General features: G+C 44.9%; 1 protein-coding gene across 1 annotated transcript in view; it reads right to left on the bottom strand.

The window, feature by feature from the left end:
- The window catches only part of LOC142955197 (nuclear factor of activated T-cells, cytoplasmic 1-like), a 59,161-nt gene that overhangs the window by 35,883 nt on the left and 5,098 nt on the right, over nt 1-18,180 (bottom strand). Inside the window, exons 3-6 of the mRNA XM_076096643.1 lie at nt 16,988-17,147; nt 8,369-8,571; nt 4,785-4,957; nt 3,669-3,809 (exon numbers count right to left, since the gene is read on the bottom strand). Of these exons, the coding sequence (XP_075952758.1) occupies nt 3,669-3,809; nt 4,785-4,957; nt 8,369-8,571; nt 16,988-17,147 (677 nt within the window). The remainder of the gene's footprint in view (nt 1-3,668; nt 3,810-4,784; nt 4,958-8,368; nt 8,572-16,987; nt 17,148-18,180) is intronic.

Genomic DNA, 18,180 nt, shown 5'->3' with positions numbered 1-18,180 from the left:
ACAAGTCAAGATGAGAGCAGCATGTGATCACTTCTACCCTCCGATGTCTCAGTACACAAGGTCACAAACAGGACTTCTAAGGACGCCCTGTCCATTTTTGTTTGCTTCCCCTCTTCCTCTCCTCTTCCTCTCCTCTTTCTCATCTCTCTGAGGGTCTTGCCTTTTCCGTTTCACCCCTCCACAGGGAACCCCTTGCGGATGACTCACTGAAAACACTTCCTACCGAACAACGCAAACAGGCCCGCAGGCGAACAGCAATAGCGCGCGCCCACGTACACAACAACAAACACATACACACACACACACACACACACACACACACACACATGCAGTGGAGGCACACAGTTTGCATCAGTTATCCTGTGGGTGACGAAGTGGAGCAGAGGGGATGGACGTGGCATTTGAAAAGTAGAAGTAATTATTTTTCAAGGCGCATTAAGGTCTCCCGCAGTGGTGACAGCTATGAGCTCTGCTCATTTGATACTAAGGGCGTCTCAGGGGGGGGGGCAGAAGACAGACAATCAAAACAACACAGAGTGAAGGAGAGAAGCAGTTTAGTGGCAGTGAGAGACATGATTTAACTGTACAGCAGGTTAAAAGAAAACACATATGCAGGGTTTTTCCTGCTTTAGAGATAACAACAAATCTGCCCATCTATGATCATTCGCACTGGTGCATTATGTACTAGTCAAGCACACACTACTGTATGCTCACATAATATTAGGCAGATGCATAAAGTAGTTCTTACTTTAAACATTTAACTTAACCTCCTGTCAGATGGAGTTTACTATTTGCCTTTTCATTGATTGATTTCTAGCTTTAAAAAAAAATCTGTTTCACTTAAATCCACCCTGGCAGCTGGCAGCTAATACTTTTCTCACTGTTAAGATGATTCCAGAGGCCCCTAAAACCAGTGTAAACTAGGATGATTTTGATGATTTGAGTCAATGATTTGCCAAGGACTAGTGGATGATTTTGGGGTCCCTGTTCTCATCGCTTAACCAGAAACTGTTAATGGGACAATCTCTCAAATGTTGATGTCATCCATTATTTAGGAGTCCAATAATGAATTGACATCTCCTCTTGTTTTCAAAGCGGGCAATTCCAAAACAGTCATCTGGGTATGTTTGAGCTAAAAGCAGCTACATCCTTGAGTGTGTGAAAGCAAATGGAAACAGTTAAAGAAATACATGTATTTATGATTCATGGCTGTCTCATTTGGGCTAATAGGCTTTTGCGCTGTTTGTGATCTCCCTCTGACTCGACTTGGGCCATTTAATCGTTCACAAGAGTTGGATTGGGACACTCGAAAAAACCGTCTGTTGCTCCTTAGGATTTGTGGAATTTTCTGGAAGGTGTTTATTGGAGTCAATTTTGGAAAATGAGCAGCCGTCCTGATCTCTGATGGCAGCAACAGTAATGGCTGTCACCACTGTGGCAAAATAAGTGATTGGTGTCATGCCGTACAAAGAGCTCGGCTGTGCGTGTGCGCATGTGCATAAAGTGTGCCCACTGTGTGTATAAGCACACGTCTGCGACTAGTAATTATTGCGGCGCAATGCTCTGTATTTCATGGGTGCATTTAGTCATGAACTTTTCCAAAGGAAAATAAAACCAAAGTTATAGAAGAAATCTGTAATATAATTATAATTTTATTGGGTTCATTTTTTTTTCCTCATACCAGTTTGGTCCTTCTAAATCAACAGGAGCAATTTTAAGTCTGAGAACCATTATGGAACAGCGGGATTCTCCGATTAAAATGCCAAAAGACAATATTTTGCAGTATATTCGGGACATAAGCACTTTTCCACACTCATACTTGCTCCTAGATAGTTGCCATTAGTGAGTGATGTGTGCGTTCCAGTGTGTGTGCATGCGTGTAGTGTGTTGCTCTGTCTGTAATGGGCTTTTTGACTTTGGAGACCCTGGAAGTGGTGGGTCATTAAAGTTTACATAAAGGCAGACTAAGTAGTAGACAGACAACCTCTCTTTCGATCTCTCTCTCTCTCCTTCTCCGCACCGCAGAGACGGAAAACAAACCACTGAAATGTCGATGGCAGGCGCGAGTGTGGGGATCCCGCTAGCGCAGAGCTCCACGCCGGCTAATGTCTTTAACGGGTATCGAGGATAGAGGTAAGAAGAATTGGAGGATGAGGGAGTGAAAGGAGAGAATAAGAGGAAACGGAGAGCCCAGGGTAGTCAGTGAGGGGGTGAAAAAAGGGTAACACAACCTTGAAGGGGTTATGAGTCTCAAATAGCAGTGAGAGGAGAGGCGGAGGTGTTGTGTATGTATGGGCTTTCCTCTCAAGGGGATCCCCCTCCATGACTAAGTAAAGCCAGGAGGAGGGAGACCCCGTATTACCAAGTTCATCCACCTCCCTTCACCCCATCTCTACCTATCCCTGAACCCCTAAGGCGCTTAAGAGTGTGCAAGTGTTTTAGCTCGTCTTATTTTGAAGACACTGAAGGACATTTTTTATATTTTTTTGGGAAATTCAGCATTATTGAAGCCTTTCTTTTCCCTTCTAATGTTGAGACTCGATTTTACAAGAGCTATGTTGAAGCAGTCATGAAGGTTTCAAGTATTCTCTATTGATTTAAGTAATTAATTCAGTAGTTTTCTAATTAACCTTCTTACCTAGTTAATAGCAAGTAAACAGCTGAAATGAGATTTGGGAGAAGCTAGTCTCATTTGCCGTGTACTATATGCTGGGGAGATTCATAAATGTCTATTTTGCATCAAAATGTTAACTCTAATATCTCTATTTTGGGGCTTCTTGTTGTAGTACTGTTTGGAAATATAGCAGATTGAATTTGACTTTTAAGGACTGTGTCTCGTACGCCCATGTGAGTTGGACATGGTTGCATGCATGACACAATAATAAAAATGTCATTTATTCATGCACTTAGGCCTGCAGAGAAGGTCATCCTCTGATGCTCGGGGCTTGTTTTGTCTGTCTTTTTATTTCACTGCGCTGACCAAAAACCTCTTGGTGACCTTAATCTAGAATAAAAAAAGGAAAAGTCGATGTGAAAGTGTAAGTATTTCTGAGTGTAACAAGGAGTCATCACCAGAAATCCATGATTAATCAATTGGTGGATAGCATCAGAGATGCCTCCCACATCCTTCCTTACTTATCGCTCATCAACATTGTGTTTCAGCAAACTTCACTGTGCTTGACCTTTGCTTTGATTAAGTGGGTGGAAATCAAGGAAACGATCATTCACTTGCAACTTTGCACTTCACTGCCGCGGTGAGTATCCGGTAGAATGGGTGAAAGAGGGAGCTACAGCAGTAAGAGTAAGGGAGATGGTTAAATGTCAAAAGCAAGGGAGTCAGGGAGGGAGGGAGGGAGGGAGGGAGGGGAGAGAGGGAAAGTGAGAGAAAGAGACGTTGCACATGCCCTGGTTGTGATTCATTCCTTAACTTGTGGCGAGCACCAGCGAACAGGCAATGGAAACTTCAGCAAATGTAAATACGCTTTGGTTAAAAATATAGTGGCTTAATGCACACCACATGTGGCTCTCTGGCGGGGCCTGCTCTATTTTGACGGGAGGAGAGACGGAGGAAATGCGACGAGGGAAAAAGGGAGAGAGAGACATTTGAAAATAGATATTAAGAGGGGAGATTGAGAGGCAGTAAACATGGCCGGGTAACGGCTGCTTACCCTGGGCCTTCTCCACGAACACCACCTTGGAGTCAGGGAGGAAGTTGAGGCCACTCAGGAGCATCATTTTGCCTCCGGTGGCAGGGTAACTATCCACAGTCTGCTTCTCCACCAGTGGAAGCTCCTGAGCTGAGCGCTGGGCTGCGGGAGAGGGACACACACATTTCAATACAGTGTGTGTGTGTGAGGAGCCCCACATAAACTCACTGGCTTATCTCCATCCACTCCATGAAGCACAAGCCCGGCACACAGCCAGTCAAACAGCAGTAAAACAGACTTATCAACTTTATTATGATGATTTCATGACCTCGAGCTAAGAGGGTTTTGGCCAACAGCTGCACTTTAAATGACATCGAAAAAAGGCGGACGACTGATCAAAACAACATTTTCATGATCTGATCCTTAAGTCAGTATTTTCCATCGAGAGGCCTATCGCCAACCACCTGTCTCTGCTTTCTGTAACTGTGGCTAGCTAGTCGGCTTTAGCCTCTAGGATTTGGTGATCAGATTCACAGCCAGAGTAACTATTCTATTAAATATATTATCCCACTGCATCATTTCAGAAATGGGAACTTACGCTTACGCGCTAAAGAAATCTTAAATTCACTGCATAAACCTTTCTCAGTAATGATGAACCAACTCAGATTAACATCCACTTTAGACTATAAACTATAATGCCAGCTCTGTCTCACCTCTTACCTTTAATTGGCTTTCCTGGGTACAAATAACAGCACACCTTCATACACAAATGAATGACAAAGACACAAAGGTTTCTTTCAATGCGCTCAGTCAACCGTGCCAAAACCAGAGGCTGGCAAATGACCTTTGTGGAACCTGTGCTAATGGGGTAGTCTTACCACAATAACTTGTGCATTCAGTCATAAAATGTGAGTTGAAACAGATAACACGTGTGTCTGGCATCACGTACAATGCATCTATTGCTTTGGCCAAATTGCTTTGATCACATAAAGCTTATTGGCTGCAGGGGCACTGAATTTGCTCCAGCAGGTAGTAAAACAACAGCTGGGTTTATTGGATTACAACAATAGATGCCACCTTTTCCTTAAGTGGCGAGCAAAGAGAGCAGGCGTGCCAGTTTATTTCTGTGCAACTCACAGCATTCGATGGGGTTGGAAGAAGCCTGCAGGGACAGCGTCCTGCCGTTGGGCTGGTTGATGTGCACACGGAACACCAGTCTCACGCGTGTGTTCTTACGTCCGATGTCTGTCTCTCCTTTGCGAAGCTCGATGTCCGAATTGCGCAGCTTCAGGATCCCTGCACAATCAATTCTAGGACAGAGGCGGGGAAGGGTCAAATTTAACACCATATTTCAAAGATGACATTCAAGATAATGGAAGAATTACGTTCTTTTTTGTTTTTGTTTTTAGGCAGACCTGTGTGCTTCTACAAAACAACTGGCTTTCCCTGTTACTGCACCTGGTGTAATCATGCAGGATACTCCCCAACACAAGATCTTCAACAGAGAGTATGGACAAAGAAGTGAAATGGGAGCAAATTTGATGACTCTGGCTGTTTCAACATAAACGACAGTGTGCCGAGAAGCCCGCTGGTGTTACAGATCAAGCTCTGGAGGTCCACTGGAGCATGACCGCGTCGTTATTAATACTGCGTGTCATCAAAGACAGAGTTGGACATTAATGACTTCACGTCACAGTTTTAAAGGGTCACGGTGGTCCAAGAATTAGCAGCTCTCTCTGGAGGAATCCTCGGGACTGAGCGCGCCATCAAACACGGTCCCATCAGCTGCAGCCGGTATACACAAAGTCACTTTTATTACTAAGCTGAGCGCACCAAGCCTCTCCGGTCCCTTCACACCATTGGAGCCTTACGCTTCATATGTTCAGGGTTGAAAACCCTCTGCTAATCATTGCCACGTGTAGCAATAGACTCTTTTCTAAGCTGTCTGTCTTTATTTCGTTTCACAATTTGGAAGGCAAAAGGGGTGAATTTTCTTTCCCTTTTCTGAGTGGAAAAAAGGCATTCATTTTCAGACGTGGCCTTTCATGAATTTAAATAAAACTAGTGTGGCTGGCAAAAAAAAAAAGTGAGCGAATACGAATGGGATATGGTTTGGCACTTCTGTTATTTTACATGGTAGCTTTTTTGGCACTATTCCTGGAACAGGGTAAATGTCAGGTTTTATACCAATCCATTTCTCCCCTTTTACTTTGGTTTGGACAATTTGAATAAATAATAAAAAAAAAACGATATGCAACGCTGGCTACCCACTCTTTATCAGCCTCGCATGATGCAAGTGTTGTGTGATGCATGCAGTTTTAAAATAAACACAGGATGAATCTCCAGCAAGGAAATGTTTAGACTAGACATGCTCAATATGTGAGCTATTAAACAACTCTTTCATAGTTACTGTAGATGTAACAGTCAAAAACCTATTCTAAGCATCCCCTTAGTGATTAGGTTACATGTATTTATGATCATACAGTATATTCATTTGTAGAAGCATGCACTTTACTTTAAATTGAGCTACTGTAGGTGTACGTGCATGAGATGGATTTTCCAAGAGTAGGAAAGAAAGACTGATTGAAACTGTCTGAAAGTTTGATTGCAGTTCTCGACTGTCCGCATCCCACACAGCGAGCAATGATCGCTGGCACGAGAGCAGGGAGATGGATGCTGCGTTATCAAGACGACTGTTAAACAGCTCAGTGGAAAGAGACAGTTGACGGCTTTTCATTGACCTTTCAGACAGTCAGGGGAGAAAGAGAGAACTTTCACTCCTCTTCCGCGCGTGTGCGCTGACGACAAAGGGGAACAGAAACTTCCTCCTCGAATATTTTTTCAATATCGTGTTCATCCTAAGGGACGCGTTAAGTCAAATGGGTGAGGAGCGCCCCTAAATGTGATACAATATAAGGGATATTGTGGTATCGTTGGAAAAGATATTGTAAGGCGGTAGCCTACGGATGTTAAAATCACCCATGCACAGCAAAAGCAGGCCACTGTCCAGTCAGGAAACTCTTATGTCCTATGAATATATTCAGAATCTCCTGCATTTCAACAATCATGAAAAAATGTCCCAAGAAAATAGAGATTCATTAAATCATAACTAATCCGTATTTTACATTTTTCAAACCAGTAGGATAAACCTGAGGCGCAGTAAGAGGTAACGGTCTTATGTAACCTATGTTCGGATACAGTGGTTGTATCCATAACACAGAGCTCTGGGCCCCAGTCCAACAAAATCCACTGCAGCTTAGTCTGAATGGAGCCCCAGGACAGGAGCTACTGCCTGGACACACTGCAGAGCACAGGCCCCTACTGCAGGTCTGGAGGAAGAGAGAGGCCAAGGCTGATTTACCTCAGGCTACAAACCGATGCTAACTTCTTTTTAAAGGTAGACTAAGGTCGTATTTAGGAGAGGACTTCGGGCACTCTTTCACAAAGTAAAATGTGTCTGTTCATTTCTGTTTGAGCTCACAGACCACAGGAAGTCAAAAGGAGCAGACAGCCTTCCTGACTGGCAAAGAAACCTAGCTTGCTGGCGAGCTCATCTTATGCTGAACACAAATGTTTGCTCACATTCATATTAGCAAATTTAATCAGGTAACGGCAAATTGTGCATTAGCACAACCTTCAAGGGCTTCGGAGTTGGCTAACAATGCTGCTGTTTGTTAGTGGATATGAATCAAGCACAACAGCTTTCAAATGGATTCAGAGGTTTTCAAACTTTTCGTACTTACACTCACATAGTCTATTTTTAGGCATAGTGTTACAGACTGCCACTGGTGTTAATTTAGATTACCTATAGTTCCTCACACCTTCATGGCTTACTTGGGCACTTGAATTGAACACCACCATCGTTACTGCTATTAGCAACACCTGTGTTGTTCCTACTATGGCAAGTCAAAATGTCTGCTATGAAGGCCTATATTTACTTGGGTTTTAATAAGCATATGTGTGCATTCAAGATTGTAATTATACACCAAGAGTGATTTTGTGCACTTTTTATTCCTTTATACATTTTAAATTGATCTTAATTGCCATTGTTTTGCTATTGCTAAATGTCTACCACAATTGCAAGTTCTGTTCGTGATGAGTGCCAGTTTTTTGTTTTATTGCACATTGCAAGCCACAGGGCTAAGGGAGAAATTGTGAGCATCAAACATTTCTGGATCACAATTGAGGGGTGCGGAATTCCTTTCAGCAGAGCTTTTACTTCAGTAGTGGTGTTCTAATACATTCAACTTGTTGGCAAATATTGGCCAGGCCTTATGTAATGGGACTACATCCTACTGGACAACCATGTGTCTCTCAGCGATTCATGGCTCTAGTCCGGTTGTTACTTTTTAAGTTATTATTTGGGCAAAAAATTCCCCACAAAACGTTCGTGAGTGCTCCTCGTAAAACATTTACTTTACAACTGCAAGCCTCTCAACTTTAGAGTCCTAAGTCACCCAAGTGCCTATTTCATTTCCTTAGAAATCATGCATCTCTGGGAGTCAAAGCACGGCTCTCACTGTTGAAGGCCTATTCAGAAGTGTGTGCTGTAAACCTATCATCGGGAATTCTGTTTGTAGAACCTAAGCAAAGAGGAAAGTGCTGAGAGAAAGAAGCCAGTGTGTGTTATTGTGGGTGCATTTTAAAGAAAAGAGTTACTGGTGAAGAGAGTCGAAAGTAAAAGACTGATAGGCGACTTGTGAAGGTCTAAGGGCACTCACATGGCTCTCATGTTGTTTTCAGGCAGCAGAGGGATCTCCAGAACTTTGGTGTTGGATTGCATGACTTCATGGCTGGCGGTGGAGACGGTTTTGCCAGTGATGCGGTGAACCTGGTAGAAGGCATGTGGTCGCAGGAGGCGGTCGTCTGCGGTCCCGATGAACAGCTGCAGGGTGAGCGGCTCGCTTTCCATGTAGCCATAAAGCTGGCGGGAGAACAAAGGGACCCAGGTGAGAGGCAACATCAGGTTTTTAAGACCTCCATCTCAGGCGACCCCTCATTTAGGAAATAGAGATTGAATGCCCATCGGCTCCTGATGGTTAAAGGGGCTTTTAATGATAGCTCTGACATGGTAGAGCTTCTGCAAAAACAAGCCCTTTGTCTTTGTTTGCTTTTTCGTTGGGTTGGAAACCTGTTTTTAGTGGTCTTTGTTGTCCTTTTTTAGCTAGTTCTAAAAAACGTTTTGGGATGTCTCTGAGTCTGTCTGGGGTTAGGGATCTCCTCTGTACGGAGACATGGAGGCTGATGGAGATGCCGGCTTCCCAGAACTTCCCTGATCTATTGAAAATGGCATTGCTGCTGTTAATAAAAGTGCCTTCAAAGAGACTCAGTGGAAAATGACCTTACAGAGACAAAATAACCAGGGCGATCATCTCAGATCTGCCTCAAGGTGAGATGCTATAAAGTTTAAACTCAATGAAACTAAAGACATTGACAACCAGTACTTTGAAATGATTGGTGTGAATAAAATGTAAAATAAAATGTAAATCAAAATGCACGTGTGTTCAATAATTCTGTTTTCTCTGACAATTACCAACATACATTTAGAGTCGTATAAATGTGTCTTTATGGGTACGGTAGTTGCAAAATTCAGCGAACTTCACACCTCAGTTTAATAACACCAAAACACTACGTGGGGCTTGGCATGCAGACGGGATCCAGTCCTTTACCTTTGGGCAGTTATGAACATGCATTATGATTTCCATTAAAGCTCAGAGACAGTGTCCCACTGTGATGAAAGAGAGTCCTGTATCAGAACCACCACTTCAAACAACTACCACTTCCTTTTGAAGGCCTCCATTAGCTGCTACCGCTCAAGTAATAAAAACATCAAATCTTTTAAAAAAGAGAAGAAAAAGCTCCGTAGCCATGCGTAGTTTGAAAAGCACTGTTGACTTTTTGGGGTCAACACCACTTCAAATATTGAGTGCAACTGCCAATTTACATTCAGCATCCCTGGATCATTTTCTGACAGTGTCTAAAGTAACATTATTTGATGATTTAACCAAGTGTATAATGGCTCAAAAATATGAGGCAGGGTTGCGAATTCCAACGTGTGGTGAAGGACAACTGATACCTTGTGAATAATTTGCCAACCAAATGTGGATTTCTGGTGGAACTGAGTCTTATGCTGCAGACCTCCCAGGATCCCGCTCGCTCCGTGCAGTGCAAAGTGGTCATATCGTCAAATGTGCGGATGTGTTGTGTGGACTCAAAAATCTCTCCAGATCTACAAAGACAACTGCAAAATCAATCTGGTTCAAACCGAGAAAAATCCGAGAGGACTGACTTCTCAACGGGTGGACCTCTTTGGATCCGCCCAGGTGGCTACTTGACCGCATATGACATTTACTGTGAGAGATCACTTACAGTAGACCAGGGCTCACCAAGCCATGGCCATCTAAAAACAAAATCCCACAAATTGGTCAATTACCCCAGCGCACACCAGCGCATCGCTTCTGACCAATTTTCTTTCAGCTCAATCCGAGTGAACGCAGTGGTAGCGTCGGATGGAATAAAAGCCCCCCCGTTGTTTGTCTAAGACACTGAGTCATATAACAAAATGCAGACCACATGTAGCCTATGACATAATCTGATTAATGGGTTTATAATCACCTTTGTGAGGGCGGTCAGAGATTGGGCTGTGAGGAAGAGGTAGGTCGGTGGAGGACTGGAGAGCTACGTCATTAGTAGCCTGTGGAAATTAGTGCTGGAGTGTCATGGACACCTAGTGTCTTCGGATTGAGAACTAATTTGTCTGGGTACTGTATTAAACGTTGTCTGGCCTGATAATAAACATGACGATTAAACGCTTTTGGTCTGTACTTGATGACAGATCTTTTGGATTTGGGACAAGGCAGATGATGTGTTCTTTTTCTCCCAAGTAGAGCAATTTTCAGTATTAATTATGTTGAGTAAAAATAGGATGTGACTGGGCAGCGGAGGCGAGCATATATATCCATATGTCTCAATATTCTCAGCAGCCAGTGCTTATCGTGCTCTGCTTTGATTCAGATTTCAAGGAAGTGCAAAGGGAGTGTTGAAGCTAAAGCTGTCGTTCATCTCCAGTTCCAACCATCCTATTTTTCGCTCCAGCTCCGCGTAGTGTCTCTAGCAGCTGTCTTGACCCGCGAGCTAGTCACACATGCTAGTCATCAGTGAGTTAGGCCGAGGTCAGGGGCTTCTTGAAGTCTTGGCATCCCAAGGGACCACTTCATCTATGTGGTGATCTCACCGGCAGACCCCGCTCTGCTTGTTATATTTTACTTATGGTGTCACCAGTGGTAATTATCCATAGCCACACATGCTACCAGTTACTTGTGTATTGACTCGTGAGAGCGCTACGGTGGAGCATGAGGTACAAATCTGAGACGCCGGAGCGTTAAATTGCATGACGTTTCCTTGTGATTTAATAAAACGCAGGCAGCCGCGCTACAAAGCCGTGTCGTCTGTCACTTTAGCCTCAGTAGACTTCTTCGGATGTCTCGGTGACCTCCAACCATTACATCAGCCGACACGTGGCAGTAAGGAGGCCCACAAGAGAGGCAGGAGGGAGGGAGGGAGGGAGGGGGTCTTTATCCCTTCGCTCGTCTTGCGGTAGCGCACGATGACGGTAACGTCTGTGCTCAAACCCGTGGTGACCTCACGCAGGAGAGGAAGTGATTAATGAGGTCAGGTAGTCCTCTTGGTGAAGGTGGTCTTCCCAGCAGCAAAGGGAAGGCGGTCTAGTCCCCCCCTGGGCAACCTCCCCTGACTCCTTTACCATATGTGCTCCTCTGACCCCGTCACTGAGATCCCCCTTTGCTTCTGTGATGCTTTCCTCAAATGCACACCACAAGCAGAGCACAAAACTTACTTCTTCATTTTATTCTCAAAGGGGGAATAAGATGAGAAAAATGTTGAGACAGTGTCGTAAAATTTAAGTATGGGCTGACAACAGAGGCTTCACACACACACACACACACACACACACCTGTGACCTCAGCTTTGTATTTGTGTCTAATGCAGCCTGTGAGGTTGGACCGGAGCGCAGCTAATTTTGTCCAGATGAGCTTTCCGAGCTGTGACTGCAGCCTATCTGGCACGCGCACTGTATATTTATTTTGAGATAATCTAAACCGAGTTCGAATCCAGGCTTGATTTGCAGCTGTTTCAGGGTGCCAACTTCTGCCACTGTGTCAGCTAGAACCATTTACACCTCCCACCGCAGGCTGCCTCTGCGCGAGCCATTTCTGATAGCCGAGGCTCAAGTGAAACATTGTGGATACGGCAGATGATGCATTAATTGCGTAATTGCACGCAGCTGTATTGTCTGGGTCAGTTGTGATGATGTGGACGGGGTGTCGGGCTGAAAAAAGTGAGCGGTGGGTTCATCCCATGCACTTTCCACCATTCATCTCCCGGTGCCTTTGGGCCATTAAAGATCCATCATCTGTATCGAAAGTTACCGCACTTGGGATACAGCCCCCAATGTTTTTTCTTTTTTCTTTGCTTCAATCATTGAAAATCGGCTGTGATCAAATAATGACAGAGGGCTTGCTTTTGAACTGATTGATATATATATATATATATATATATATATATATATATATATATATATATATATATATATATATATATATATACACCTGGCCTCAGTAGTTCAAAGACTTCAACATGCATTGTTTAATAATGACTTGCCGGTAAATTAGATGTGTCTGGCCTGGCAAGAGATTGAGTGTGAATAAACTCTACAGGCCTGCAGTGGGCTGCCTGCTATCCCTCTGCAGTGATTTCATCACTGCCTGGAGAAATGTCATGACTCGTAGAGGTCCACGTGGCGCAGAGAATTGGGGAGGGGAGAGGAGAGGCAGAAGACGACTGGAAGCAGCAAAGGAGGGTGTGGGGTGTGTGTGTGTGGGGGGGGGGGGGGGGGGGGGGGAACTGAAGCAAGGGAGGAGAAATACAACAGCAGATTCAGGCCTTTTCCCATTATCACGCTCCCCCCCCCCTCTTTCTGTCAAGTGCTGACAGTCCCACGGCCAGCCTGTGCTGTATCCAATTAAATGTACACTCGTCCAAGTTGTCTCTCCTTCCAGACTTTACTCCATCACCCTCCTGCCCCGCTAATGTCTCCAGTCCCTCATATTGAATGCATCAGGCAACATATGCAATCCTTTAATGTGCTGCATATCCATAGCTCCAAAAGCTGCTTCTTATTTTTATAAGCAACCAGGCAGCTAAAGTTTTTGTTGAAGCGAGCACTTCGGTGTTATGTCATTGAGGGCACAGTTTCAAGCTCTAGCCCATGTCTAGACCAGCGAGGGTCCAAATTCCACGTAAAAAAGAATGGCTATATTACCAGCACATCCCGCCATAAGACGTATCGCCCAAACCTACAGAGAATTTGAGTAAGATGATGCACGGATGACCGCTGTGTCCCCTCCAACGGCACGACTAACCCACCAGTGTCTTACCTCATAAATCTGCGGGCTGTCTGGTTATCACCTCAAACCAGTGAAAACGACGCACATTTCGCTGCACTTTTTTCCACGTGCTATTAACCGGTAATTAGTGGTAGCCCAACACCAGTGTAAGGGAAGCTCCGCAGATGGAGAACCACAATTTAAGAGTGGCATAAATACCCCTTTGGGCAACGAATAACAGCCCTGACTAAGCTCTAACAGCACTACAGGGTACGCCGAGGCTTTTGAATATCAAACAAGAGGCGGCAGTAGATTTAACGAGCAATTAGCAGCTACAGTATAGGATGCTGCAGATCGGGGATTTTTTTTCATCGAGACATTACGCAGCCAGCGAGCGCCGGATCCCAAGGTGAAACCGCACATGCGGAGGACCGAGCACATGTTTGCCAAGGTCTTTCATGTCGTCGTGGCGGAAACATACTGCGAATTTGATGTGCATTACATACAGTTGCAGAGGAAGGGAGATGGGTATTAAGTCACGCACACGTTAATAGGGACGATGGCCACATCCTGTTGAAATTACACCGTGTCTGTTGCTGCTTTAGACTTAATGAGAGACCGAGTGTGTGTGTGTGTGCGTGAGGGGTAAAGCCCTATAGGCCAGTCATTATCCTATACCAATAAGCCATATGCAGGACTTTGCAGCACGCCGTGCGATGGGTTTAATGCTCCACAGGTGTTGCTGTCTGATGTTACTAAAGGTCTGGCAGATGTCTGTGTGTTTCCTGACTGAGGTTGAACCAGAAATGACTTTGCAACGTCTTCCGCTGAACCCGCATTTCAGATCAGAGCCGGGTCACGTCCTCGGTCAATATATTCTCAGTGAAAAAAATTATTGAGCACATTTTCACCTTTTACCCCAATCAATCAATGTTGTGGTTACATTCTGAGTGATGGTAGACGTTTTTTTACCCTGACCATGGCTTTGAAAGTCATCCTGTGGACGTTTGGCATAGCTGTGGTGAGAGAAAGGAGAGTCTGGAGCCGATAGAGTAGCCGAGATCCCCTTAATGGTGCTGTGGTCTGCTGCAGTAAATAAAGTGGAAAAGCAGCCGCGGGGGTCACAAAGTAAGACCAATCGGGAGAGAGGAGGGTTAAAAGGCCGTGGATGCGGAGGAGGGCGAGTCCAGAATAAATGACGGAGATTCGGAGCAGGAAGCGTAGAGAGCCGGCGCAAGCAGCAGAAGGGTAATGAGTCGAGGTAACCCATGATCTAGAGGTTTTCATCAGTGTGTGGCCGGAGCACACACTCCATTCGCCTAGCTCCGCTGTGGGTGCTTTGGGGGACCACACTGGATGTGGTGCGGTTGATCTGCTGCAGCTCAGGGTGATGTCAGACCTTACAGATGATAAACTTTCCAAGAAAAAACACCTCTGCTTGTTATCAAGTAGCAAGACAACAACAGTAATTGAGCAGTTGGGCGTCTTGGTTTGATTATCTGTCAGTCGCCGTCTCTCCTGGGGGGGAAACTGTAAACTGTAGAAACAATGTGCCCCTTCATGTTTTTCATCTTGTTTTTTTTCCTCTGCTGTTGCTTTCCAACACACATGTCACCATCACTCACAGCGCACATGTCTGATCATCCATGAGCTTAAAAAAACAAAACAACAGAGCTGTGGATGACTGGGCTTCAACCGAGGGAGGCCTGCTGGTGTGGGTTTGGGAGATGGTTGAAGGCTGAGCGGATCACAAGGAGTGACATCCTCAGGCCCTCCAGGGAGGGAGGGAGGGAGGGAGGGAGGCATCGGTGCATGGAAAGGGGAGGTGGCGTCCGATGGGTGCTGGGATTCTGACTTCTGACTATTCACCCCCACCACGACTTCAGCCAACCTCGGTGCCACCGAGGCCCTAATCAGCAGGATGCAGAGCATCTCCAGGGGCAGCCCAGCCAGGCCCCAGCTGCCTGGTGACTCCCTCTGCCCCCCTCTCTCTCCCTCTCTCTCCCTCTCTAATCACTCCAGTCTTAAGCACAAACACACACACACTTCCTTCGCCGCTTCCTACACCCGTGTCCCTGTGTCATTATTGCACCTCACCCATCCTGCCACCCATTACCACAGGGTACCGGGGACTACAGCATGCTCTATCCTCCACGACAACGCAATTTCACCCAACACTACAACAAAGACTAAGAGAGCGACGGAGAGCGAGAGGCAGTCAGATTTATGATTTGCACTCCAAACTGTGCAAAGAACTTCCCTGAAGATACCGCACATGCTCTTCTTCTTTTTCTACAGTATACCCTCTAGCATGTACACATGATTGCGTATTCATTGTAGATTTATCTTTGTGTCAGTGGTTTGAACTGTGATGAAACCCTCGAGATATTCCGATTGACTGCACATGCAGTATCAGACGCATAAATCACTCCTCACCCAAAAGTAAGAGTAAAGTGTGAGCTATGCGAGTACGGGGAAGGTGTGACGGTAAAACAGATGTTATCATATTTTCTCCATGACTACTACGCGCCAATAATTGGATAACACACACGGTAAGACTTGAAAACATCCTTGCAAAGTTGCCAATGAATTGGTGTCTGTGTCATATGAAATAAACAACCCGGGCCATTGATGTAAATGTGGACAACAGGGTGTATGCAAAAGACACACAGGACGCTTACATATGACTTATTTTTACTCCGGCCCCCGGAGTGAGTCAGAAAGCGGTGTGAACTAAATCTAAACCGGCCTCACCTGCCACAGCTGTGCACGGCAAGCCGAGTCTGTTCAGCCTCATCGGGGAGGTGCGAGGGAGAGATGTTGATTCGCCCGCATGTGGACATTCAAAGGTTTGCAATGAAAGGGAATAATTACCTGTATGCACAGAGACAGGCCTGCTTATAACATCACGTCGGCCAACAGCTGTCAAGTGCGTTTGACATCGAGCAGACCGGGATGTGCTGAGAACATCTATTTGCACAATAGCTGTGGTAATGCCTAAGTGTGTGACAAGGACGGACCACCAACCTGAAACTGAAATCTGCGACCTGAAATCTTTAAAGATCCAGTCTGCAACAAAATCCTCATCAATAAATGCCCCTGTACGTTATTAGTATGAATGCAGTTTCATTTTGAATTGACGGCATTAAAGGGTAAATTGACGCACAACCTTCAGGACACACACACGCCGCTAGATCCCCACCTTAAGTAAACCAAGATGTCAGCGCAGTGTGATGACAGTGTAGCAGAGAAAGGACCTCTGTGCTGTGCTGCTGTGGTGAGGCTGACGTGTGCTCTTTGCATGTTCGCCAAGCACAATAGTGAGAGGCGATGGTCCTGCTCTATACTAATTGAGTCAGCATGCACTGCTGCTGCTTTTTGCAGCAGTAGATTGACTCCCGGCTTCAGGGAACATTAATAAGACGGCATACAGCAACATGCAGAAACATATGGACAGTGGTGAGGGCTTTTGAGATCTCCTTACTTTGCCTGACAAGTTAGCAGCGCTAATTTAATGACATGTTGAATATTCTGTACGTTTTTTAAAATCCCTTACATCTAATCTTCCGATGCAAACTTTAATAGATGAAGGCAGTAGTACATCCATTTACTAATATTTTTTGGTCACATTTTAATTCTGCAGAATGAGCTGTAAGACTTTTTGCAGATAATATAGATTTGAAAGTACATCACATAATTCAGAAATAAACTAAAACTGACCACTCAAATCTGATTTAAAGATTTCTTCGGTAAAAAAATAAATGAATAAATAGAAAAAGCAAGAGAATGCCAGTGTCTGGACTAATGAACGAAAGGTCATGGCTGCTCTGACTTTGCTCTGAGATCACATAAAGTCAGCAACAGCCAAACTTAAACACAAGTGTGTACAGTAAATCTACAAACCACCCGCTGGCTAACACAGTGCCGGTGACATACCTGTACGACAGGGTGGCTACCACACAGCGCCTTCACCGCCCCTCGGCTGCCTTCGGTCTCATAGTGGGCCCTGTGGTGGGACTTCGGCTGCACCTCGACCTGTAGGTTGTACGGGCCGGAGCAGGACGGAAGCTGCCAGTCAAGAGCTGGCAGAGATGGACTGCAATAACATGACAAATTGTTATTAGGATCAAAATTACAACACACTCTTGTTTCTTACTCTACTGCTGATTGATACAACAGTGGATCAACTTTTATGGGAAGGACAAACACTTTTTCTGCTAAACACTTGGTGTCTGGTTAATTTAGCTGAAAAACAGGAATTGCTGTGACATGCATTTCCAAGTAGCTTATAATAAAAACAAAATTAAAAAGAAGCTTTTGTTCCCTCAATTTTATTCGATTCTATTCTTAAAACTGTGGTCACATTGGATTTGCCAGAGAACGAATTGTGAGGTTGCATTTTTTCCACAGTTTCCATCACTGGAATCACAAAGTTCAAAACTTGCTTTAAATTAGCCTCAAATTAGGACACTTCTCCTTCTCTGTTTCATCATGGACTGTAATCTAATCAATTGAAGTAATTCGCTTATACGTGTGGAATTCCTCGGCCCTTATATTTGAAAAATAAAGGAGAATGTGCCCTGGTGAGAGAGCGGTGTGTTTTGTATTATGGTGTGACAGATGGGAGTTAAGAAAGTGACAGTGGGAGGAAAGACATTTCTAGGGCACAGAAACAAATCTCACACAAAATGGCAATCCGCCTGTCCTTTGATACAATTATCAATTCCTAATTGATAGCTGTATAATCCTAAAGAACAGCCACGGTCGTTTTAAGACAATAGATGGAGTTATACCATGGAATAGGGTCAGCAGTACACCCTGCATGATATCTCTTTCTCAGAGCTGCAGCTGGCCTCCCTTAACATCATTGTTCTCGAGATGGAGAGTCAGAGCTTCCCATGTGAACACCGTGGAGATATCTAAACCAAAACAAACATGTGCAAGACAATATTTCGCTATGCCGGATGCCTGGTAAACGCAAAGCCCTGACCCGGAGGGTGGCTCAGCTGAAAACAATCTCTGGCATCTTTGTGGAACTTGCGGGCTGTTTGTTGACCCAAAACGAACTGATTTCCCCCCGCGGGGCTTTATCTGCCCAGTCAGGGCATGACATCAGGTTAGCCACACAG

Source organism: Anarhichas minor, unplaced genomic scaffold (genome assembly GCF_050575085.1).
Source record: "Anarhichas minor isolate MPS153535 unplaced genomic scaffold, ASM5057508v1 ptg000022l, whole genome shotgun sequence".
In the NCBI taxonomy this organism is placed as follows: domain Eukaryota; kingdom Metazoa; phylum Chordata; class Actinopteri; order Perciformes; family Anarhichadidae; genus Anarhichas; species Anarhichas minor.
Note: the sequence above shows the minus strand (reverse complement) of the source record. Positions and strands in the feature narration are given on the sequence as shown.